We start from the raw sequence: 26,224 nt of genomic DNA, 5'->3' as shown, positions 1-26,224 counted from the left end.
GATGGACATAAAAAAAAGAGGCATGCCCGTCATTTAAGGATTTTCAACGGGGTGTCAGTGCCACCCCCCCCCCACACACACACACCATGACTTTGAAAAAAAAAAAATGCTTTCACATAAAAGTGGAAGTGCTTTTTGTTATTTTTCGACAAAATTTGCATGAAGAGTACTTCGTTTGTGTCTCCCCATCCTTTAAAGATATTCCAAACGACGGAACTGGAGATAGATCTAGAAAATATTTTATTCAAACTACTAATGATATAGATAGATATAGATTGATTGATACCGCCACGAAATTTGTTTAAGCAGCCGCCGAAGGCGGCAACATCGGTGTAAAAAGGCGAATGATAATATTTAGAAAAAAGAGAAAAACATTGATTAATACCGTCGCTAAATTGTCTAAGCAGCCGCCGAAGGCGGCAACTCTGGCGCAAAAAGGCGGATGGCGTAAAAAGGCGGACCAACTGGTCACCGCAGGCGGCTAGTTCAAAAATAAAATGATATGCACATTTATTGCTTTTTGTACAATAAATCAATGTGTTTGTTCTTCAATATTTTCTCTAATTAGGCGTCGACTTTCATGTGATTTATGAGGATTTTTTTTCTCATTAGTTTCCAGTAGGATCAGTAATTTATTTCTTTGAAAGTTTTCTATTGGTCATCTGATTTTTCTTCTGTAAAGAACAAGATGTTCATTTTTTAAATTTATTTTTCGTCAAAAAAAAAAAAAAAAAATCCAGTGGGAAAAGCAGTAATAGGCATTTGTTTTAAAATGTGCCGTTTTTTATGTATTTATATGCATTAAACGACAAAAAGAGTAAAAATGTGCGATTATATATGCACATAAGCATATGCATTAATATATATTCCGTATTTCGAGTTTCGAACTATGACGAAGCAAAAAAAAAAAAAAAAAAAAAATCACGAATATTACAGTTGTAGGTTTTTGTGTCTTGTGTTTTAGAAAATGTCGTATGCAATAGTTATTGATAATAATCCTGACACATATATTCTTTTATCTTCTAATATCATGAAATTGTTGAAACGAACATTTGTTGAATTTTCTTATTCAAAAATGATACGTATGTTTGTAGTGTCATATCATTTTTGGTCTTCCTTTATTTTTTTAGATTAATTTGTAATTTTATTGATCTCTCTCCACAAAACAAGAACACCATTAAAATCATTAGTTTTTTCATGAATTCAAAAATATAAGTGTAGGAATCAATTTAATTTTAAATTTATGACTTTTATCCTTGGAAGTAAAAAAAAAAAAGAAAAAAAGAACAAAAAGAAAAAGAAAAACTCCTACGAGATTTTATCTTTGAGATAGCTCTTTTTTTCAAACTGTCTCACCAAAGTATTTAAATTTATAAGTAATTTATAAATGACTATAAAAACATTTTTTTTATACTTTAAAGTAGCAAAATTAATTAAATGAGTTTTAAAAATATTGTATTTTGACTGAACTAATTCTCAATCATATTGGCAACTTTTTCGCTGCTCAAGTCATTCGGTCAAGAAATCCTCGCCAAACAAGGAAGGGGTTACCAATACGTTCCCATGCAGATTTACTGGGGGGGGGGGGGGGACAAATTTTCTGCTTCGCTGGTCTTGTGTTAGGGAAGAGCTTCCTCCCCACTTCCTCCCCCAGTGGCGCACACCTCAGATGAGCCCGTTGTATTCAGGGGAACATTTAGCATAAATATCAGCAAGAACTGTGTAAGAAGCATTTTTTTTTCATTTATAACTTACGAATATACTTACGGGTAGTTTATTCTCTGAAATTAAACTTCGTGTTCTGTACCCACGATAAACAGCTTGAATTTTTGTCGCAGCTTCATGTAGTACTTCATCATTCAAACTATCATATTGCTGAAACGAGAAGAAACGACATCAAAAATATAAGAAAATTTATACCAGAGTTGTTTGTCGTTTTAAAATCATAATCTCTATAATTATTAATATCATCATTATATTTTTTTGAGGGACATAAAATGCCCTAAGAAAGAAAATAAGGCTGAAATTACAAATGTTACCAAGTAGTTTCAGATGTAGTCTCAGTTTGAAGAAACTACTATGGATACCACGTTGCTTTCTTTTGTGCAAGAACTTTCTCAATTCTTCATCAAACTTCCTAAGTAAGGTAATGTTTTGAATATATTTTATAAAATAAACAGAAAAATAAACAGACAGTTCAGGATTTTGATGTCTTGTCGAAAATAAAACGATTTTTTTTTCTTATTGCGCATTGCTTTAATGTATAGCATCCCGAAATGAAAGACCATTGTTTTAATAGAAGCGTCGTGCTAATAATGCGAAGATCGTGAGTTCAGATCCGTATGGGACCAAAAAAAAAAAAAAAAAAAAGCCGTTTTAATACCTCATTTCTTTCAACAGATTTCCGATCGAATTTTTTATGAATATGTTATCTAAACTCATTGCAGAGTTGTGAAACACAGTTCTGTTGTTAAAATCAGGAAACAAAACACCAATTTTAACGTGGTAAAATAAGTTTTTTTTTTTTAATTTTGAAACATCGATTTCAATTTCATTTGCTGCTCTATTACGCATTGCTTTAGTGTATTGCATCCGAAGATTAGCTCAGTTGGTAAGAGCGTCGTACTTTTAACGGAAAAGTCATGAGAGATTTTCCCCCCATGAGAAACTTCCCAAGATCCAGAAAAGCTAGTTTTTGAATGACTAATTTTGCTCAACAGCAAATTGCTATTTAAAAAAAAAAAAAAATATTTTTTTTAAATGTCCGATTTTGAAAGTAATGCGTGGTCTTTATGACGTCACAAGTGATGTACTTTGGCGCATCTGTCTACCGCGTTTCCACGTTATGATATTGAAGAAGCGAATTGAATATTGCGCTCTACACTTGCTATCAACCATATCGTTGCCAACGCATGTCAGTAAAGAAGCGAATTAGATATTATGCTCTGCGAATGGCAAGAGTGAATAGCATTTCATCATTTGTGATGTCATCGGTAGAAGCGTAAATAATAAAAGCGCACCTATTAAAATATATTTTTAAAAATATTAGACTTTTTCAAATTATTTAAAAAATGGTCATATGTTTTTAAACATGCTCTTTTATTAAAAAAATACTTTTAAAATTTCAGAAACGACCCCATTGTCGAAAAATAAAATCTAGTCAAATTTTAACTATTGTTCAAAAACTTGCACTCAAAAAATCAGATTTTTTAAAAATTTGATGAGGGTGAGCTAGTCAGCTAGTATATTATTATATGCAAGAATGTAGGAACTTGAGTGTATTTGATGCTGACTTGAAATAAGAATTAAATTTTAGGCACACTGAGAAAAATGAAGTGTTCAAAAAATGAGTACATTTCGTGCTATCGAATTTTCTTGAAAACTTTTGTTTCAAATATGAGTACCCACGTTCTCAAATAGTGTGCTGAATTATTTCATACTCAAAAATGAGTACATTACTCTTTTAATTCTCAATTTTGAAATAACTACATATTCAAAAGTGAGCACAAATACCTCAAAAATGAGCATATGTTCATTTGAATATTTGATGAGAATTTGAAAGTTTCAAATTTGAGTACCACTTAGTCGGAGCCATTTTGACTCTGCTAATTTGAGTACTTTTTCGTTATTTTTGAAATTATTGTTTTTAGAATATAGGAATTCACAAAATATCTCTTTGAAATTAACATCGAAAAATAACAGCGATTTGAAACTGCTTCTATACTAATCATAAATTATTGATAAACAAAAATACCCTTGCCACTGCTGTAAACCGGATGCGACTTCGTCCACGTGACTGGCTGAAAACGGCAGGGGAAGACGTTCGACCGATACGGGAATTTCTCTGAACTTCATTATTTCAGTACATGTACAGTCAACTCTCGATAACTCCCTTGGGACCAACTAAGCCGTTCGAGTTAAGGCCCGTATATACAAGAAGAATACACGAACGGAATATCACCGAATACACTTACGCATCAGCTTAAGACTAGCCATTTTGGATCGGAGCGCGTGTTTGAGTAGTTGTCTTTTCTGGCGAGTTATCGCGTTTGGTGATTGTTCACTGTGAGCAATTAGCGGCACGTGAACTGTTTATTAAATAAAATAATATTTTCGGCAAATTTGACAAAATCCGAAACTTTTTCTCTGGTAACCGTAGCTCCGCAACATTGAAAAATCCGATCCAAAATGGCTAAACTTAAGCTGATGCGTCGACCTATCTATGTAGCGGCTCTAATTCGAGTTATGGAGTTTCCACAACAGTCACAAGAGTTTGGGACTCAATGAAAACTTTGTGGTAAAGGCATGTTCGAATTATAAGCTTCGATTTATCGAGATCCGACCGTAGTATATTTCTTTGCACGTACCCATTTGGGATCGCTCGTTGCGACATAGTCTATGGGCAAAGGTACTGCAGCCGCGCCCGTCAGTGGTAAGGGAAGTGGCGCTCCCTCCATGTATCTGTCGTTTTCTCTGTCGTAAAAGTCGTTTTCGTTCAGAACTTCTTTAGACCCAGAGGCGTTCGTCATGCCGCCCAGGATGAAAATACGTCTGCCTAATGAACATTTCAGAAGACAGTCATTAGATATCTTAAGCAAAAAATTTAGTTGGTTTTTTATGCTAATATCTGTACCTCAGAAACAAAGTGATGTAAGTCCAAACATTGCGATTTTCTGTTTATTGGTGCAGTGTATGTAGTTTAGAAGCTTATTCCGCATCGAGCCATGTGTACGTAATTCTTTAAAAAAAATCCTTTTCAATTTTTTACCACGGTTAAAAGAGCACGCGTCCCATCAAAAGTTCCCCCTCTGTACTGCAAAATTATCATAATTTGGCTTACGTCATTCTGGCTCTGCGGTATAGATATGGGATGGTAAGGGAAAATAAACGAAATGTTCAACAGCTGAACTTAAGCTAAATGTTTTTGAAATTTTGGAACTTTTACATGTAGGGACACGACACTTGACGATTCGGCCTCCAAGGTTAGCTGTTTGGAAAAAAAATTTGAGTTTTCTTAAAAAGCATCATCCGCGTCATTGCGTAGTGCTTTGGTCCCCCATAATCATTAGTTATTACCCAAATGAGATCATCTTGCGCAATGTTCTGTCTGAACAGGCCAATATAATACCAGATCACGGAATACACTGATGCAAGAAATTAAGAGAATTTTCAGATTTGGTCAGTTACCTTCAAAACTACTGAACCGATTTTAATGCAATTTGGTATGTACATACATTGAAACAAAACAAAACAAATAACCATCCAAAATTTAAAATACACATGCATGGTCATAAATAACACTCGTTAGAGTGGGAGGATATGAAACAGCGGTTGCAAAATTGAACAAAGAAATGGGTTTATATGGCGTTTGGTCCCCTCTAACAGATATATAGGCCACGCAGTGTGACTCCATACTTGAAATGATGCAGCTTATGGGATTTTGGGGCAATTGTTTCCACTAGTTCAACAACGCTGTTCTCAGGCTATGGAGGGTTCCCGGAGGGGTGTTGCGAGTTGCTATTGTGCTTCCAAGAAGAGTCTCAGACATGCCCTATAGGACTGGAGTCTAGAGATTCGCTTGGCCAATCCATCCAGTGAATACCCTCCCCTTCAGGAAATTCGTCGACCAAAAGAGCTTTACGTGGCCTTGTATTATCATTCATTAAAATTAACTCAGGGATAACAGCTCTCCTCAAGAATCGAGCCTATTGTTCTAAGACCACATCCTTATACCTCGCAACTGTCAAGGGTGTGCAGTCATCCAACATGATGCCTGCCCAGACCGTCAAAACTTCTTCCTCCATAATGGTCGATTTCGCAGATATTGGAGGGCAGGTAGCTTGTCCAGTTTAACCGACTATTCTTGTCCTACGTTCATATGGATAGAAGCGTGGATTGTATGACCAATTTTTAGAGCAGTATAAATACGGTTTTCACTTATGCGACAAACCTGGCCTAAGTAGGAGTAGGCTTACGATGTTTTTTATATTACCTGTTTTGCAACAAAGTGATCAGTTCAATTACTCAGGAGCTATTGTTTTCTTAACTCTATATGTTATAAAAGTAGTTATACTTCCTTAAAATATGACCAGGAAAAAAAAAAAGACATACCCATTTTGACCAATGTCGCAGCATGCTTCGGAGTTCCAATTGACGAATGTTGCTCCCAATTGACTTGCTCCGGGTTATAGACGAAGACGGTGTTGGTGCTCATCAGATATCCGTCTTCATTCAGGGCGTCCTTCACCCCACACCAGAGCCACACTTCGCGCTTCAGCGTGGCTGCGCAGCTGAAGGCGCGACCTTCTGGTAGCTGAAGTTGGCGGAACCAACTGAAAATAAAATTCTCTATTTATCAGTTGTTCAAGATCTGTGGTCTGGAACTGGTATGATGAATTTCGATGGGCGAAAGGATTAAGTGATTTTGTTTGCTAAGAATGGGGCAAAGCGGCGTGGAAGATCAATTTGAAAACGACCATGCATGTTTGTACAATTGGCATCGTTTTTTGTGGATTGGCACTTTCTAGTCAATATAGTTTTGGACCTGTTCGATTGGAGCAGACTCGCTCTTTTTTCCCCACTTTATCGAAACATTAATTATGTTCGCTCTCATACTCAGACAGGATAATCTGTTTTATTGCATTAGAAAGTTAAAACACGACTAATGCTGCTAAAAGTCAATGCTGATGATGATGACTAGCAGATGTATTTTCTGTGGCATACGAATCCAGTAATAGAAGAAATTATCCAGCAGTAAAAACCAGGAACGTAAATATATTAGGACGAGTTTTTTCTTACGTTTGTTTTTCGATGTCGAATGTGTAACAGCGATTCGAAACAGCATATCTTGTTGGGTGGCCATCATTGACGATTCCCCCAATAACCCAGATGCAGCCGTCCAAGACGGTGCAGGCCATCCCCATGATGGGCTCGGGCATCGACTTCATGAGCGCCCATTGATCACGCTTCGGAAAATACCGTTCCACTGTTGCCAGCAATCTGGAAATAAAATTGTAATATTTTTAAAATTTAGCAGTTTTCTTCTTCCTATACAGAAAGATCAGTTTGTATTAATTGGATGTCTCACCTGCCAAATCGATTAATTCTATAAAACAACAAGTCGAGAAAAGTGATGAAGAAAATAGTGTCATTTATAAGAGTGAATAGGCCCTCGTGTTATTTTCTGTCATCACATGGTCAGAAATGTACTGACCAAAACTTTAATATAAATTCACGTGCTAAGCATTGATAAAGCACTTATTAAAGCAGAAATGAGGATTTTTTTAAAAAGTGGAGTTAATCGATTTGGCAATTGAAGCATCCGATTAGAAGTGAAAAATGGTTTCGGGAAACTCCATTTCAAGTGGTACAATGATCACCTGTCATCACTTTCTTTAATTCGCAAACCTAATATTTAATAAAAGTGGTACTTCGTTAATCTTTCGCTCACAAATGTATTTCAATGTTATTCAAGCATAATAGTCTCACTAGAAAATCGCCCATCAAGGTATGACGGGTGAAAATTGCTTCTATATTTTAACGAAGCGATTTCCTTTTAGGTGATGTTTTGATACGCTGGCCTCAAAAAGTTAAGGTACAACATGCTTTTCGAAGCTTCTGTGCTGTTCACAGACGAGTTCAGATTTACATTGGAGAGTGATTCAGGGCGTCTACTGATCTGGCGGGAACAGCGCACTAGATACCATAAAACAAACGCTGTTGAAAGACAGTTATAGAGGTGGTGGAATCATGGTTTGAGCAGGGATCTCTCTCGGTGGTCCCACGGACCTGCATGTGTTTCATGGAGGAACTCTGACTGGACTGAGATATCGCGATGAGATCCTTGATCCATACGTCCACCCATATGCTGGTGTTATTGGCAATGAGACTTCAATGGATTATAATGCACGACCTCACCGAGCTCGGATTGTTGAGGAATATCTTGAGGATCACGGTTTGGTACGAATGGAATGACCAGCTCAATCTCCAAACCTGAATCTGATAGAATAATTTTTTGACTATCTTGGCAGACAGTTTGTTGCTTTAAATCCTCCTCCCAAGGTCGTTGCATGAGCTGGAACAAGGCTTACTCTATGTCTGATTTTCGCTTCCTATTCCGGTATCCGACAAATTAATAAACAGCATGGAAAATCAATGCCGTCAATGCATCCAAGTTGGGGGGGGGGCACACATTCCTTATTAGAACCCATTTTTGTACTGTTTCTATGACATTTTACTACACAACACTGTGATGTTCTGTTTTCTCCAAAAATGGACTTTTCCGCAAAGATTACTTTTTTTTGTTATAAATCGTTTTTGCAACACACTTATACAAATTTCTATGACGCATTCAATAAAAATCTATTTAATGCACATATCCTCCAAATTTTTTTTTTCTACATTGAATCATTTGCAATTTAGACACAAAAAATCGGTTGTACCTTAACTTTTTGAGGCCAGTGTCGTTGAATTTTTAACCCTAACTAAAGTGGATGAACCCTAAACTCTAGTAGATAGCGTTCATTGTTGACCATTTTTTCGTTTCTTCATTCTCCTAAAATGACAGTCTTATCAATATCAGTCAGTTCAGCCTTGTCAAAATAAAGCATTCTCCTACATGTCAAACATTGCCAAAAAATATTATCAAATCATAAATAACTTACTGAGTTTTAGGTGCTTCAACAATGAAATAATGCCGTCACGCATGCTATCGTCCGCTTTTTACTTTCTTCTATATCTAATATATAGAAGAAAGTATTGGATTCGTGCAAATTTTCGAATTTCGAATTTTGACGGATTCGAACGTTTTGAGGTGTGCTGAGTCCATTTCGACTATTTTTGGAAAATGTCTTTCTGTCTGTGTGTGTGTATGTGTGTATGTATGTGTGTGTATGTGTGTGTCACGTATGTGTGTGACTAGTTTTTTGTGGCCGCTCTACAGCAAAAACTACCGCATGAAATCGAACGAAATTTGGTACACATATGTGCCCCTATGTAAACTTGTGCCCATTGGTTTTTGGCGCGAATTCCTCCAAGGGGGGTGGAGCAATGGGACGTTTTTTGAGTTACGCGTGCTTGCTATTCCTCAGGAAGTAACTGGCGGAATCAAACAAAATTTGGTCCATATGTTGCCATTAACAGGAGCAGGTGCTGATTCAATTTTGGTGTCAATAACTCAAAGGGGGGTTGAGCTATAGAACGTTTTTTTGTCGTCAATTGTGACTGCTGTATCTCAAGAAATAATGAACGGAATGAAAGAAAAATTTATCGACAAGTAGCCCTTAGTGGGTATAAGAGCTGATTTTATTTTGGTGTCAACAGCTAAAAAGGGGGTAGCGCAATCGCCCGTTCTTTTTTTCCATTGTGAGTGCCCTATCTCAAGAAGCAATGCTACGTTCTGGTTGAAATTTGGAATATATGTTAATCCATATGTAAACAGGCTTTGGTTCAATTTTGACGCCAATCGCTCCAAGAGGTGTTGATTTTTTTTTTTTTGAATAAAAATAGCTTTATTAATGCAACAATAAGAAAGATAAATCGTAATAGATTGTCGTCTGCGTATTTCTCGTGATTTTAATTGTATGGAAATGATCGGAAATATTATCTCAATGATTTAAAATTTTTAACTGTTGCCATCTTATGTTTGTTAACAAATAAAATATTTGTAATTAATTCAAGCAAGGCTTTTAAAATAACTTTCAATTTTCGCTCTTTGCTTTGCTTTTGCAATAATTCAGACATCGGGATGGTCGTCAAGTTTTTGCATGTGTAATTTTGCTTTTGTTGGGAATATTGCTTCCTCGTCAAGCATGGGGAGGGATCAGAAAAAGGAAAAACATAGAAGAAAGTTTCGTGATGGCCAAGGCCGTATCCAGAAATTTTTTTCGGGAGGGGCCCGGCTTAGCACATTGCCCTAACACACACACACCCATATAGTATACATAGACACACCAAACTCATAAAAATGTTAACATAGAAGACTTTTTGTCTCGATTTTTAATGATTCCATTGTTTGGACTGTTATTTTATTTTAAATTTCTTATTATTTTTCTTATTCACCTTGTAGTGGTAAGGATAACAGGAGAGTGTCCCTTTAAGTCGGATGTAGAACATCCATAATTTCAGGAGGTCCGGGAGTTTTTACCCCGAGAAATTTTTGAAAAAAAAATCTGTATTTTGAGGCCTTATATTAAGTAATTGAGACTACAAAAATTTGAAAAAAAAAAATAGGCAAACAAAGTCTTTCAAAAGTTATACATTCTTTTGCAAATCAAGATCAAACAAAATAAAAATTGCTTGCTCGACAAATCATGGAAATTAATGGACAGAGAGGAAAAACGAGAGAGGAGAAAAGAGAAGCACCCAGTCATCTGCTCATATCGGCTTTTAGTGAAGTTTGTTTTTGATCACTAACCCTACTCCCATTTTTTTTTTCATTTAATGTCCTACAGTATGAAAATTCTACAAAATAGTTTAAAAGAAATGGTGTAGACATTCAGAAAATAAGAACAGAAGAGTAATATTCTGGCCATTTGGACAATTCATACTTTATTTTCTTGATAAGATACAAAATTGAAGAACTTTTCAAGGAATTTCAAAAACTTAATTTTCAAAGACTCTCGAACAGTTGAAATTATTTGAAGCTCTTTATTTACACTTTTCAGAAGTTGATTGTACAGTCTTACAAAATGATTATAACTTTGTAAGACACACCCGTTTTAAGTTAAAAAATAAATGCCACGAAATATTTCTCGAAACAAACTTTTTTTTTTCAATCACAAGTAGTGCAGAAAATGAAAGAGAGTAGAGTGTTTGCTTTTTTTCCCCTCATACTTAAGGTATTAACAGTATGCAGTAGAGGTAAGAAAAAAAAAAAACAAGCAATAACAAAAGAACTTCCATGATACTGAATTCGGCATTAAATAAATGCAAGACATGAAACATATCAGTCACAAAAATGATCTTGAAAGTTATGCTACAAAAACGCGAGAATCGTGATTTTTGCATTTTTTACTCAGGATGTATCAAGGAGCTGAATTTGACACATCTTGGTAACAAGATACTCGCCTAATCGGAAAATAGGGACCCAGCCTTTGGGGAGTCCCCGCCTCGAAATCAGTACAGTGTAAGTGGTATAAGAGTTATAGGGGGAGGAGGGCGGGGTCGTGCACAGAGGGGAGAAAGGACACCTGTTGGCCCGGGCCCGAGCTTAAATGGGGCCCAATATTTTTAAACCTAGGGTTGAAAATATGGGTAAACAATATGGAGGGGGCCCAAAAAAGACATTCGTGACAGCCCCAAAATTTCTGTGCACGCCCCTGGAGGAGGAAGTGCACAGAAGTCAGTTTGGTGGACTTGAAAAACAACGAACTGACAAAGGGTCTGTCTTAACCCTGGACTGCACTGAATTGAATTGGGAAAGAGAGCAGGAAGTCCTAATTAAAGGTCTAAATTTCAAGTGTGCCTTGCGGCTTAATGAGAACTAGAACTGCTTTTTCTGTATTTCTTCAAAATATTATAAATTTTGAATAGTAGAAAAATTAAGAATAAAAAAAACTTTGTTATTTTCCTTTTCTGACATTAGGAATTAAAAAAAAAAAAAAAAAAAAAAAAAAAACCTTCTGTTTTACGGTGCAAAACATTTTGGGTTTCGGGGGGGGGGCGGGCCCGTCAGGCCCCCCCCCCTCTGGATACGGCCCTGGTGATGGCCACAACATACTAGTTATTGTTGGTAACGTCAGAGTGTTACTCGATCAGTGGTTTTGGCTGTTTATTATACGAGGATAAGGCATCACAAACTATCCAGGTAGCATTTCGTTTCATAAACGTTTTAAAACGGTTGCTAACGTAGTGACAACCATTTTAAAACGTTCATGAAACGTTTAAATGTTGCGTATTCTTAACTGGGTATGTCCGCTAATGAAAACTGCGTCGCAATATTAACAACGAGCTATTTCTAGAATCTGGAAGTTTTGTCCTTCCTTTAATACACTTCTGAAATTTATATTTCAACATGATAAAGACAACGCTATGCTTTTCCTGTTCAAGGAATAAGCTTCTACCTTAGATGGCGTATACAGAAGAGTAGCCGATTATTGAAAATAAGAATTTATCGGTTATCGGCATTCGTTCCGTGGAAGACACATGAGGCAGTGAGAACCAGAGGGATGCAAGTGGACAATTTATTGAATAAAACGTGGTTAAAGTTCAGATACAAGGTAGGCTTTCATTGAAATTTTTTGCTAAATCATGCAGTACAGCAGCAGCATCCACCAGAGCAGCTAGTACAGTAAAACCTGTAAAGTTGACTACACTTGTAAGTTGATCACCTGTCTATGTTGACCGCTTTTGTCAGGAACGGCATTAGTCCTATCTCATATAATGAAGGAAAACCTCTGTAACTTGACCACTAATGTACGCCAAATTTGGTTTGGAGTATTGTAAAAAACCCTTTGTAAGTTGACTACTTGTTTTTTTTTTTTTTTTTAATTTTCTTCAGCAAATTATTTATTTTATTACTTATTTATTTATTTATTATTATTATTACTATTATTTCTTCTTCTTCTTTTTTTTTGATGTCTTCCCAAAAATGTTTTTAATGCTTTGATGACAGACAAACATTTTACTAACTAAACAGCAGCATAAAGCTTATGCTGCTCTTTATTCTCCAAACTTGTTTTTCATTTGTTGTTCTATTTGAAATAACTTTTTGTACTCTGTTCAATGAAAATAGGTGTCAGTAGTAAAGTTCAAAGTCTTTTCTTTCAGTTGCGATTGTTGTGACAACACAGGAACTGTACTAAAAAGAGAAGGCCCGGATCTATACATTTTGATTCCCCTGCAACAAAATATGTAGGGCTCATACTTACAGGCCAGCAGTGTCTCTTAGTAAAGTGAGTAAGTCTTAGTACTAGTTTTTTTTTTCTATTTTTTCTTCAATTTCTAGGGCCGTTAGCCCCTTTTAGGACGCGGGCCTCTCGCACTGCGGGTCCGCAGATCTGGGCTTGCTAATGAGTAAAGTTACATGTTTCTGGTGCAAGGGATTAAGAGATAGGACATTTTGATTTTGCCTTTATGAACTGGGAGAGTCGAACTTGTTGCTCTTTGTGCTACAAGTTTTACATAAAAAGGCTTCAAAAGAAAATTAGCTGAACTTGAGATCAATAAAAAGTATGAAATATTAAAAGTAATTGAAAATGGAAAAAGCCAGAGAATATTAGCTGGCATATAAGGAATTTCTAAAACTAAAGTGTCTAATATAGTTAAAAACAAGGAAAAACTAAAAAAATTATTTGAATAGTATTTTTAATTATTGTTTGACTTTCAATAATGTTAAAAAATGAAAGTGGAGCTGAACAGAAAGAGTAAGGGTGAATTCCTCAAAAAATGAATACATGGTGCAAGAAATGACAAAAAAAAAAAAGAAAAAAGTATTACTGCCCTTTATAAGTTGACCACCTGTCTAAGTTGACCGCCAAAATACTGCCCCGCGAGTGGTCAACTTACACAGGTTTCACTGTACCATCTCTTGCCCTGAAACTGAGGAGAGGTTCTCCTACCATTTGTACTGATTACTGTCTGACCATCGATTGCATGGAAAGGCTAATATCCGGTTTATAGGCGGAAATCGGCGTATCTATTAGTTTATAGGGGTGTTAGTTGGTTTGTTACAGGTGTGCACTTTTGCCTATTATTTAGTCTTAGTTTTGTAAAAATAAAAAATTTGCATTTTTTTAATGTAAAGTATATTTGATTTATATTCTCTCGGAAAAAAGTAATTGATTTATTTATTCACAATAAAGTTTTGAGCTTAACATTTTGCTTTTACGTTTCTGAACGAAATGAAAACATTTTCTTTTCTTTTTGTTGTTTCCATCATAACTATTTTTGTTTTCCCTTATTTTTTTTAGAGAATGCAATAAATGAATAAGGCGCTAGTGACATTATAAAACGCGTGCATAAAAATTCCATCGTTATTTTCCCTTCTCCCCTGCTAGATTCATTCAGATGGAATAGTCTCTACTTGGCAGATTGCCAAATTACATACAATCCGCACTCAAACAGTATCTCCAAATTTTTAGTTTCTGCACTTACATCCCTGTGCTTCTCACTGCCTCAAACGCACCTTTAACTCGGGTGTAATCCAGATTCCCTTAAGCTGATACTGAAAATCTGTGTAGTATCTTTTCACATAAAAGTATTTACTGCAGCCCCGTGTTTATGGGCTGTATTCCGACATGCAATATTTTCCATAATCTTTAACTACATGAAAAAATGTCATTTGGAAAAAAATATTGCTTGTAAATTTGACCAGTTCTTTATGGAACATTTGGAACATTTGGTATACCCTTTCCTCTGCTTATGACCGACAGTGCACTTCAAGGATTTAAATCTTGTCTTTTAAAAAAATGTATCAAGTCGGTTTCTGTCATAATAAAACGTTGTTGTTTTTAACCCAACTGCCTGAAACTCACCGGTGACTTGAGAGAAAACTAAACGATTTCAAATCTTTATCTTCAATAACAATAAACCTGCAAGTCAGTGTCTCTGGATGTCTGTATGTTTGTTGCGCGCATAGCGCCTTGACCGTTCGGCCGATTTTCATGATATTTGGCACAGAGTTAGTTCGCAGTATAGGGGTGAGTACCTCGAAGCGATTTTTCGAAAATTCGATGTTGTTCATTTTCTATTCCAATTGTAAGAACATTTTACCGAGAAAATTATCATAACATGTACGAGCAAGTTATTATACGTGGACGAGCAAACTACCGTAAAATGGGCGAGCAAATGAACATAGCAAATTGGTGATTTATCATCCATTATTTATAAATATACAGGTGAACCAAAGGACCTTTTAATTTTCTTTTACGGGCAAAGATATGCGGGTACCGCTAGTCACTAATAAAGTAAGACGGTTAAATATTCGGAGATGACTTGAAATTGGTTGTCCTGGTTTGAACAATAATCAACTTACTTTCCTGTGGCGTCTCTGCCACCCAGAACCACCACGGTTTCCCCAATAAGGACCAATCCGTGACAGGATCGTGCCTGGTGCATATCGGCGCGCTTTCTCCACCTTTTGGACCGGACAGTCAATTGCAGGGTGCTCGAGGTCGACATCATGTGGCCATGCACCGCCTGAAGCGGGTTGTAGCCACCTACGTAAGAAGGTGGTATTTAAACAATAAAGCTTGAAGCGATCAATGCAGAAAACAAATAATTGAAAATTGTTTTAAAGTAATGATCAATTGGGCTTTAAAATTAAACTGGAGAAAAAGTTAATAAGTCCCAAATGTGGGTTTGAAAAATCTCAGAGCAAAAGTGTAAGAGTTAATAGCGTAATTAGCAATCATGATAATGATAAATAAAATCTCCACAAAATACAGGGTAATCATACTTGAAGTTACAATTTAAAACTACTTGTCAGAATGACGTTTGATATTTCACCAGAATAATCGTGAAGACATCGAATTTCGTTTGGCGAATGAAAAACAATAGCGTAAAAATGTGCCGATAGATGGCGCTGTCAGTGCTTCAAAACCGTCAGAAAGGGGGGGGGGGGCGAACGGGGCAATTGTCCCTCACTTCGTGTATCATAGATTCACAGTCGTAGACACACAAAATAGAGAATCATTGCAATGATTCTCTATTTTTTCAAAGTATACGAAAACATTCCAAAACATTCGTTTCCTTTGCATCATTGAAGCAAATACAAATTCTGAGATTATAACTGTTTTGAATCAAACAAAAATTTTAGGGGGCACATTAAAAAAAAATTGATCTGATAAGAAAAGGGGGCCCGGTCAAAGTTTTGAAACTTATAGTTTAAAAAACGTACTTTTAGTTTTTCTTCGCAGAAGCTTCGGGGAGAAAAGGTAAAGGAGTCTCAGCGAAAATTTCTTGAAATTGAAACATTAAAAACGCGATTATAGGCCGTGTTTATTGACGATAAGGTAAGAGATGAAGCTCAGAGACTGTCCCCGACCAATTTTCTTTTTAAAACAGATTGAAATCAATTCCTTCTTCCCCTGCAAATTTTCGAAAATACAGTTTCAAAAATGAATTTACACAAACTGGGTAAATTTTATGCCAAGGAGTTCTTCCCTGGAAATTTTTTCAAAACTTTGTTCCAAGAAACTTAAACATTGCTTTATATTCAGGGGCTAATTCCACTTAAATTTTTTGTAAGTGTCGTTTAAAAAACCCATTGCTTGTGAAACAAAAGGCGGTATGGGAATCCTTGCCCGAATATTGTCTGAAACTCAAGTCTTAAAAATATTATTGTACGGCCATGTTTTGTAATATTAGGGCCAGCAATTTTTCGAAATTGAAGCTCCAAAAACGCAATTCTGAGCGGTTTTTGATGTTGTTAAGTATTTCGGGGCTTTCTCCGGAAATTTCGTGAAATTGAAGACCTGGAAGCAAAATTTCAGATAGTTCATAATCATTCCGGTGTGTGTGTGGGGAGGGAGGGGAAGGGTATATGTATGTATAAATATTAATGTATAACAAATATTAGAAACAGATTCATTGCTTGCGTTTTAAATTGTATTATCCGAGTCCTCTGATTAGTTTCTTCGTTAATATTTAAAAAACGCAAGTATGACGCGTTCACTGATGTTATAACTAACTCCTGGTGTATCGAAGGGGGGGGGGGGGGGCGCCAGGACACTTTCGCTCAGGACGCCATCAGCACTTCGGGTGACCCTTGGCGCGGCTTAGCGCATGCACGCAAATAACTCTTGTTGAGGATGCAATCAACATTGCATCCATCGGAGATCAGTGGTTGCATTTGCATCCTGGGTGGGCAACACTTCCTATTCCTATTCCTATTCAGAGTCACAACTGACTACAACTGTATTTATGTCGAGGACTGCATACTAAGTGCCTTGCCTCCAGTATTTTATATACCGATAGATGGCAGCACCATCACCGGATCGAACAGTTAATGAGAATTTAGAACTAGTCCAGGAGCTAATAGCTACCTGGTGCTAGCACCCCCAGAGGTATCGTTTCACTTGGAGGACATTGAGACCACGAGCATATTTAACGTCGCCCAGTCCCCTTTAATGACGACGGTGGGTCTTCGACCATCGAGGTTCGAACTCAGGACCCTCCGGCCCCGAATCCGACACTCTACCGATCGGGTGGGCAACACTTTTGCCCGTCAAATGCACGCGTTCGATGGGGGGGGGGGCAGTGGTTGCTGCTACGGAACCATAGATACTCTACGTTCTGTTGTGAAACATGATGTTATGATGGCTCACTGGTTAGAGCTTCCAGTAAGTAGTGGAACTAGCTTTTCAAGAAGCAGCACTCATTTTAACGCTTTTGTAGAAGGCGAAGAACAACATTTTTGAAGAAACTCTATTTGATAGTATGAAAATCACTATACCTGTAACGTATATTTTGCCGTTCAAATACACTGCTGCGTGATAGTTCCGTGGTTCCGGCATAGTTCCCCCGAAAAACCATTTGTCCTTTCGCACATTGTAAACAAACATGATTCCACCTATCAAAAAGTACCATCATAAATTTTGTTGGCATTTATTTCAGAAAATATAAATCATTAAAACGCTAAAATACCATGATATACAACAAAACTTACGATGAAAAATTAAAATAGCATTATGTGAATAGATTAATCGGAAAATTTTGACCAGTAGGTGGAGATTTTTATCTAACCGCACACAAAAAACTTTGTTTCTTCACAAAATAATACCAACACTGTTTAGATATTTCTAAAGAAATTTTATGATTACTTTTTATAGCACCCTCTCGATACGTAAGCAAATGTCACATTTTTTTTTTTAAATCCCTTCTTCTACTTACCTTAGAATTTTTCGGTGATTTTTCTCAAAATCTCATTCACTTATGTATGGCTAGATAACGGAGAGATGGCGGATGAACTGGAAGCAGAAATGAAACACTTTAGTTTGTAGTAGGTATGATCAACGAGATCCCGCGAGTAGTAGAAAAATTTCCACTTGCGCGTTCTCGCTGTTCTAACCAATTGCAAAATGAAGTGCTCTGGTTCCACTTCCAGTTCATGTGTCATCTCTACCTGGCACAGCTATATAAATTACCACGATTCATTTTCTTTACATTTAAATATTGCTGTAAGTGAATTATAATAAAAACATGGAACTGTTTTTTTAACCAAAGAGAGAAAAAGAGAAAGAGAGAGAGAAACCAGCCTTATTAGAGAAGAATATTTTGTTTCTAAACTTGATTTAGTGTGCCGTTAAAGCAAAATCGTACATTTATATTAAAAAAAAAAAACTTTTTTCCCCTAATAAACTGAAGACATTGCAAGAAATAGTACATCAATGAAAAAAGCAAACACAGAAGGTAGAAGTTAAAAGAAAGAAAAATCGAGTTTTTTCTTACCTAAAGTGTAGTTTCTTGCTTCAAGGGGATTGATGCCACCTAGAAGAACGATGGTCGGTGATGCTTCTGTCTGTAATTGGTTTGTAGTGGCTATTTCTTCAAAGCTCAGCTTGGCTTTTAGCTCTCTCAAGGCAGTATTCCTTAATGTGAGGTTTGTAAAATGAGTAAATGTTTAAAAAAATCATCAAAGGAAATGCTTTCCAAAAAATGCGAGTGTTTAAAAAATGCTTACAAAGAAAATGATAAAAGAAGTAGAACTCAATGTACTTTAAAATAAAAAAGAATAGTAATAAAAGATGTGGCAATATTTTTTGAGCAATCACGATTGCTTATTGGCAGTCATTTGGCAGTCCTTGACGTTTTGGTTCCTTTTTCAGCTTGGACCAGGGGCTTCTGCAGCACCACCGCCCACCGTCCTCTGCATGCGCGGCTGCTCTGGTCCTAAGCACTGTCCCCCAGCGCCCCAGAATCCACTTCTGCTGGGCGGTGGCGTCCATGTCCTATACACACATGCTCATAGGCATACACACACACGCGTGCGCCTTTACACACATACACACACACGCCTACCTGCACACACGTAAGCCTACACACGCACACACGACTATACACACGTAACCACTCAGGAGGGGGGATGATATGCTTTGAGGGGGGACCCGTTTCTGGAAACAATAACTCCAATGAGCAGGCTCTTGTCGCAACTCGTGATTGCAAAAAACGTAATTTGAATTCAAATTTTCAGAATTCAAATTAAGAGTTGATTGGGAGAAGCGGTTCCCAGGTTTTAATTTTTTGTTTTTACTTTCAGTGCTATAACTTTTTATCCTTAAAATGAAATAAGTTTTTTTCTAAACAACTAAAAGACTTTTCTAAATAGTCCATGCATTGAGCATATACCACTCCCCTTGGGAAAATTTTAAATGATGAACCTGATTAGAAACCCAACTGATACCATCAGCGCACATTCAGGAAAAATGTGTTCCTTTTGCATTTTAACAAAGTCCATATTTTTTTTTTTTTTTAATATTTATTGTAGAGATACGCCGATTGGTCATATTATAAAATCGACTTTGGATATTTCTGTGGTGGTCATAACTCACATTTTTTTGCAATATTTTTTGTGCAATCACGATTGCTTATTGTCCTCATTTGGCAGTCCTTGACGTTGTGGTTCCTTTTTCAGCTTGGAAGGGCTGCAGCACCACGTCCACCGGTGGCGGCGCGGCTGGTCCTGAACACTGCCCCCCGGAATCCACTTTTGCTGGGCGGTGGCGTCCATGTCCTACACACGCATGCTCATACACAGTCGCCTACGCGCGCACGCCTTTACACACATACGCACGCCTACGTGCACACTCGTTACCCTACACACACACACACACACACACGACTATACACACGCAGGGCCTGATTACTGAATAGGCCAACTAGGCCTTGGCCTAGGGCCCCCGCTCTTTAGGGGCCCCCAAATTGCTAAAATTGCTTTACCTAACGAAAAAAAACGGTAATGTTTGATTACAGGGGCCCCTGAAAAAGGGTTTGGCCTAGGGCCCCTCGACGTCTTAATCGGGCCCTGTACACACGTAACCACCCAGGAGGAGGGACATGCTTGGGGGGGGGGGAGCCATTGCTAGAAACAATAACTCTAATCAGTAGGGTCTTGTCGCAACTCGTGATTGCGAAAAACATAATTTGAATTCAAAGTTTCGGAATTCAAATTAGAGTTAATTGGGGGAAGTGGGTCACAGGTCTTTTTTTTTCTTCTTTGGAAGGAAAGGAAACCTTAAGGGTTCTTATCTTAAAGCGTCAGTAATAATGTAACATATAATTTATTCAATTGCTTTTGAAATTAAAATAACGAAAATAATTTATCCCTTTCAGTTATTTTTTACAAGGAATTTTTGCAATATTTTTGTTTCCCTCATGTAATATGTATACATACCAGGGTGGAGCGAATGCCATTGGGGAATAGAAGGGGGTGGGGGCGTTGGAAAATTTTGAATTGAGGGGAGATAAAATTTGCACTTTTGGTTCAAATGAACAAAAAGAAAAATTTTCATGCGGTATTTTAATTCTAAGATGCACCCCCCCCCCAAACTGTTTGAAATGTTCATCATTCAGTTATCTTCAGTGAAATGATGTATCAATTAATTACATTGAAGCTCTTATTGTGCTAAATCGGGGATTCTCAACCTATCAGGCTCCGCGCAATCCCCACTCCATTAATGACTGTTTTCTAAGGCATCGATTTTTCTCCCCTATCTGCTCAATGTTAAAAATCTTTTCCGGCCAATCGTTATAAACTAATATGGTGGTATTTATACCACCATATATGGTCAATGTGCCGACAAAGTGGTGTAGTGGTTAGATGCTGGTCTCTTACGCCCAAAGGCGAAGATTCGGTCCTGGTTCTCGTCGGTGGATTTTCAAGATGCAGAAAATCGACAGCGTTCATATCGTATGATTATGCGGCACGCAAAAGATCCCTCGAGTACTCGTTTGGCATGGAGTATCTCTTGGCAAAATTGAATTCCTAGTGCTGTTTCGCATCAAATAGAGCCCAGGTTCCTCCATCTAGTGGGGAAACTGGGCGTTGAAATTCTCGGAGCAGTGGCATCCCACCAATAGAGGTGCCACGTGAAAGAGTGGTTGCAATGCCGGGGGATCGCACTAGGTCTGCAAAAGGCCTCTATCGCAGCTTCATTAGAAAGAAAGAAAAAAAAAGAGAAAAAATTTAATTTGAATTTTGACATCTTGAATTCAAATTATGTTTTTCGCAATCACGAGTGTGTGTATGTAGGGAGTGTGTTTGTGTGTGGGGGGTATGTGTGTTTGTGTGTAGGGGGTATGTGTATGTGTGTGTAGGGTGTGTGTGTGTTTGTGTCTGTGTGCTGGCATAAGTGTGTGGGTAGTTGTGTGTATGAATGTGTGTGGGGGGGGTATGTGTATGTGTGTGTAGGCATGTGTTTCAGTCTGTGTGTAGGTATGAATGTGAGGGTAGTTGTGTGTATGTGTTTGTGTATATGTGTGCAGATGTATGTGTGTGTTTGTGTGTGTGTGCGTGCATGTGTGTAGTTGTGTATGTATGCGCGTGTGTGTAGGACATGGATGCAACCCGGAGACGGCTTTCGCTATAGGAACAGCATCGTGAGGACCCGGTCGACGGTGATGGTGCGGAGGGTGGCGCGGTGAGAAAATAAAATGATAGGGCATCAAAACAGTCAAATGAGAACAATAAGCAATCGTGATTGCTCAAAAAAATAAAAGGATGAAATTAATTTGAATTCTATAATTTTGAATTCAAATTATGTTTTTCGCAATCACGACAGAACCCTACTCATTGGATTTATTGTTTCTAGAAACGACTCCTGTCCCCCCAAGCCTGCCGTTCCTCCTGGGGGTTTCGCGTCTATAGTTGGTTATGTGTATGCAGGCGCACGTGTGTGCATGTGTAGGCTTGTGTGTCTGCGTAGACCTGTGTGTATGCACTTAGGCATGTGTGTATGTGTGTAACGGCTTTTGTGTGGGAGTGTGTATGTGCGTAACGATGCGTGTGTGTGAGCGTCTGTGTAGGATATGGACGGCAGCGACCAGGAGAAGCGGCTACCGGGGGATATTGATCAGGACCGGAGGCCGGTGGGCGGTGGTGCTGCTGAGGCCCGTCGTCCAAGCTGAAAAAGGAACCACAACGCCAAGGACCGACAAATGAGAACAATAAGCAATCGTGATTGCTCAAAAAAAAAAAAAAAAAAATGCGTTACGGGGACGGTCAGCAGAAGTGATAGTTTTCATAGGATTAAATTATTATCATAATTTAATCCTATGAAAGTAACAATTGGCTTATGGTAGCTATCATAAGCAATGAAATTTTTGCATTGTATGTTACCAAAAAATCTTGCAAAGACTGCATCAAATACAGTTCCGTGACTTGTAGTGAAGCTTCTTCTGGCTTATTAATCATTTGTAATTGTAATTTGGATTGTAAACGATACTAAATTTTTAGCTCGATCAGAAACAAAATTAACATTAACATCTCCGGTTAAAATTAAAGGAATTGTGTAATAATCTTCATTTATTAGAGCAGAACCATCTTGTGTATAATTAAAAAGCTGTTTATGAATAAATTGAAAAATACTTGAAATACTTTTGTTTGGATATATATATATGTTGGCAATAATAATTTGTTGCTTTGCTTCATTGAGATATTCCACTATACACATTTCACCAATATCGTTTTGTGTAGCCGTATTAAAGCTTGTAGCATTATAAACATGTAATTCTATATTTGGATTGTCAATATTTATGCAATCAAGATCATTGTGATAAACTGCTACGCCTCCTGCTCTTATATGTTGACGCTTTTATTGCACAATGCGTTTAAAAGATGGAATAATTTTAGTATCATCATTTTCAAACCATGTTTTACATAATAAAAGAATATTACAGCGTTGAGAGACCGAATCAATAGGATCGAGGCTATGAGCATTAAGGCTTTGACAATTAATTGAAAAAAGTGACATTCCTCTTTTATTAGAAACTAGCAGTACCCGCACGGCGATGCCCGTGCTAAGACTTTAAAGGAAGCCCGTTGAATAAAAAAATTCACCCCCCCCCCCCAATGTGAAATGATCATTTTTCAAAAAAACCTTTTAAAGTCTCTTTGAAATTTAAAACTATTCGCTAAAACATTTTAAAATATTTACAGTAGCTTTAAAACTCAAAATCATTGTTCAACATCGCTTAACGCGCCAAGCAACCTCGCTACCGTAATCCTGCCCTTTACCGAATAAAGAAGTTTTTTTTTATCAGCAATTTGAAATGTTTCAACAAATAACCAAAAAAAGATATCAAATAGTATCGTTCAAATGTAAAATATTTCCGTAACTCTATTGTTTGTCAACTCGCCAAGCGACTACGCTACCGCAACCCGGCTCTTAGCGGGTGTTTACTTTTGGAACCTACTGTGCTTCGGTGGTACAAGTTGCATTAGGTGCTTCAGAGATACCAGATATTAGGTCTTAAAATCTGTTGAAAGCTCAAGAAAAGCGCTAAATTTAAAGATTTGGCGAGAAATTGAAGCTACCTTTAGATTTCACAGTCTGCGTGTGGCAAGATATCTATGTGCAAAGTGTGTGAAAGAGTATTTGGAGGCATTTCTAAAAAAATTCTTCTGATTTAAAGACCTGAAGGTAAATAATTTACGTCCAGAACATACTTTACTACGCTTTTTCGAATGCAACTAAGTTTAATTTTTTTCCCCATCATCGTATGGTTCGCCGGTCGGGTTTAATGAGAAGTCTACAATGCATTACCAAGAAGAAATGACTCATTCCTTTCTTACTTTTGAGTGGTGTCCAAGGTGGGCAGGGGTGGAACGAGTCCAATGTTCGGATCTGCGTTTGTGGACAGAGCCGAGACACTCCCATCGTCGACGATGGAGGTGACGCTCGGGATCGATCTCTCATCGAGCCTGTATTGTTGTTTGGCATGGATGCTGCTCTGCCGACGCATGCGTTCCTGAAAAATAGGATCAATATTATATTTGACGAAAAGTGATAATCGGAGTAACGTGAAACTCGGCGATACCGTTGTTTGCTTGGCAATAGAACTTTTTAGAGACATAAAAATTATTTGACTTCTAACATGTCTTTTTAAAATCGAATCAAAAACAGCATTGGGAAAAAGTTTCTTTTGTAGGACTAAAGATTAAACTTTGATTTTGTTTAAGTTTCATGTGTTATGAGAGCTTTGGCTAATGCGAAACCCTCCTGCTAAACAACTAACCTTCGTTCAATACGAAGAGAATCGGCCATACAGAAGAGAAAACCGTAAATGTGGCAAATACTTCTTGTACTATTAATCTTGAGACAAAAAATCTCAACAGTGGGTATTGCGACATTACTGATACTCCTAGCATGCAATTGTTGTGCAATTGTATCTCGTGTCTTGTTCTTACAACTGTTAATGTTGAAGTGGGATATTGAGTTTTTCCGTAATGTTTGATGCTGGAAATGTAGCAAAACTTCATAGTTTTCTCTTTCTGATAACTATTTCATGGCAAATTGAACTGACCAATATGAGCCACAAATGAAATCATTTTCATCATTCACTCTGTTTTCTTTCATTTATTCGAAAAATAATTAAGGTCATTAAAGATTTGTCTTGTCATGCTTTCACGTTAAAATTACGACCGTGAATGCCTTTCAGTATAAATTGTTGTTTTTTTTTTTTTTTTTTTTTGTTGAAATAATTTCAAGACTTTTCTAAATGAAATACCGGCAAAGAAAATGCTAATTACCCTTTGTTTCCAGAAATCCTTCCTTGTTTTATATCCTCTAAAAGCAGATTGTATTTTCACTGCTGCTTTGACCATGGCTCCAGTGTCATCGTAATAGCCTGGATCATTTTGTGCAATGGTACCACGTCTTGACATTCGGGGCTGAAATTTCGAAAAGGACCTTATTAGTTGTGTTATAAATATATAGAGCTTCATTTGGGAGAAAACACCGCGCCGTTGCATTTTTACTTTCTTCTATATCTAATATATAGAAGAAAGTATTGGATTCGTGCAAATTTTCGAATTTCGAATTTTAACGGATTCGAACGTTTTGAGGTGTGCTGAGTCCATTTCGACCATTTTTGGAAAATGTCTGTCTGTCTGTGTGTGTGTGTGTATGTATGTGTGTGTGTGTATGTATGTGTGTCACGTCTGTGTGTGACCAGTTTTTTGTGGCCGCTCTACAACAAAAACTACCGCATGAAATCGAACGAAATTTAGTACACATATTTGCCCCTATGTGAACTTGTGCCCATTAGTTTTTGGCGCGAATTCCTCCAAGGGGGGTGGAGCAATGGGACGTTTTTCGAGTTACGCGTGCTTGCTATTCCTCAGGAAGTTACTGGCGGAATCAAACAAAATTTGGTCCATATGTTGGTATTAACAGGAACAGGTGCTGATTCAATTTTGGTGTCAATAACTCAAACGGGGGTTGAGCTATAGAACGTTTTTTGTCGTCAATTGTGACTGCTGTATCTCAAGAAATAATGAACGGAATGAAAGAAAAATTTATCGGCAAGTAGCCCTTAGTGGGTATAAGAACTGATTTTATTTTTGTGTCAACAGCTAAAAAGGGGGTAGCGCAATCACCCGTTCTTTTTTTCCATTTTGAGTGCCCCATCTCAAGAAGTAATGCTACGTTCTGGTTGAAATTTGGAATATATGTGAATCCATATGTAAACAGGCTTTGGTTCTATTTTGACGCCAATCGCTCCAAGAGGTGTTGATTTTTTTTTTTTTTTTTTTTTTTTTGCGAATAAAAATATTTTTATTAATGCAACAATAAGAAAGATAAATCGTAATAGATTGTCGTCTGCGTATTTCTCGTGATTTTAATTGTATGGAAATGGTAGGAAATATTATCTCAATGATTTAAAATTTTTAACTGTTGCCATCTTATGCTTGTTAACAAATAAAATATTTGTAATTCATTCAAGCAAGGCTTTTAAAATAACTTTCAATTTTCGCTCTTTGCTATGCTTTTGCAATAATTCAGACATTGGGATAGTCGTCAAGTTTTTGCATGTGTCATTTTGTTTGTGTTGGGAATATTGCTTCCTCGTCAAGCATGGGGAGGGATCAGAAAAAAAAAAAAAAAAAAATATAGAAGAAAGTTTCGTGATGGCCACAACATACTAGTTTGGTATGGTGAAACATTTATGATATTTGACTGACCTATTTATTACTTTCTTCTATATCTAATAGAAGAAAGTATTGGATTCGTGCAAATTTTCGAATTTCGAATTTTGACGGATTCGAACGTTTAGAGGTGTGCTG

General features: G+C 37.2%; 1 protein-coding gene across 1 annotated transcript in view; it reads right to left on the bottom strand.

Annotated features, from left to right (window-relative positions):
• Positions 1 to 24,811, bottom strand: part of LOC129224192 (beta-scruin-like) — a 71,268-nt gene extending 46,457 nt beyond the window's left edge. The window contains exons 1-9 of the mRNA XM_054858610.1: positions 24,689 to 24,811; positions 23,732 to 23,907; positions 18,391 to 18,530; positions 17,396 to 17,512; positions 14,975 to 15,158; positions 6,799 to 6,999; positions 6,112 to 6,332; positions 4,368 to 4,555; positions 1,768 to 1,875 (exon numbers count right to left, since the gene is read on the bottom strand). Of these exons, the coding sequence (XP_054714585.1) occupies positions 1,768 to 1,875; positions 4,368 to 4,555; positions 6,112 to 6,332; positions 6,799 to 6,999; positions 14,975 to 15,158; positions 17,396 to 17,512; positions 18,391 to 18,530; positions 23,732 to 23,907; positions 24,689 to 24,763 (1,410 nt within the window). The 5' untranslated portion in view covers positions 24,764 to 24,811. The remainder of the gene's footprint in view (positions 1 to 1,767; positions 1,876 to 4,367; positions 4,556 to 6,111; positions 6,333 to 6,798; positions 7,000 to 14,974; positions 15,159 to 17,395; positions 17,513 to 18,390; positions 18,531 to 23,731; positions 23,908 to 24,688) is intronic.
• Between the last annotated feature and the right edge of the window lie 1,413 nt (positions 24,812 to 26,224).

Source organism: Uloborus diversus, chromosome 6 (genome assembly GCF_026930045.1).
Source record: "Uloborus diversus isolate 005 chromosome 6, Udiv.v.3.1, whole genome shotgun sequence".
Classification (NCBI taxonomy): domain Eukaryota; kingdom Metazoa; phylum Arthropoda; class Arachnida; order Araneae; family Uloboridae; genus Uloborus; species Uloborus diversus.
This window is presented reverse-complemented; position numbering and strand designations above follow the sequence as displayed.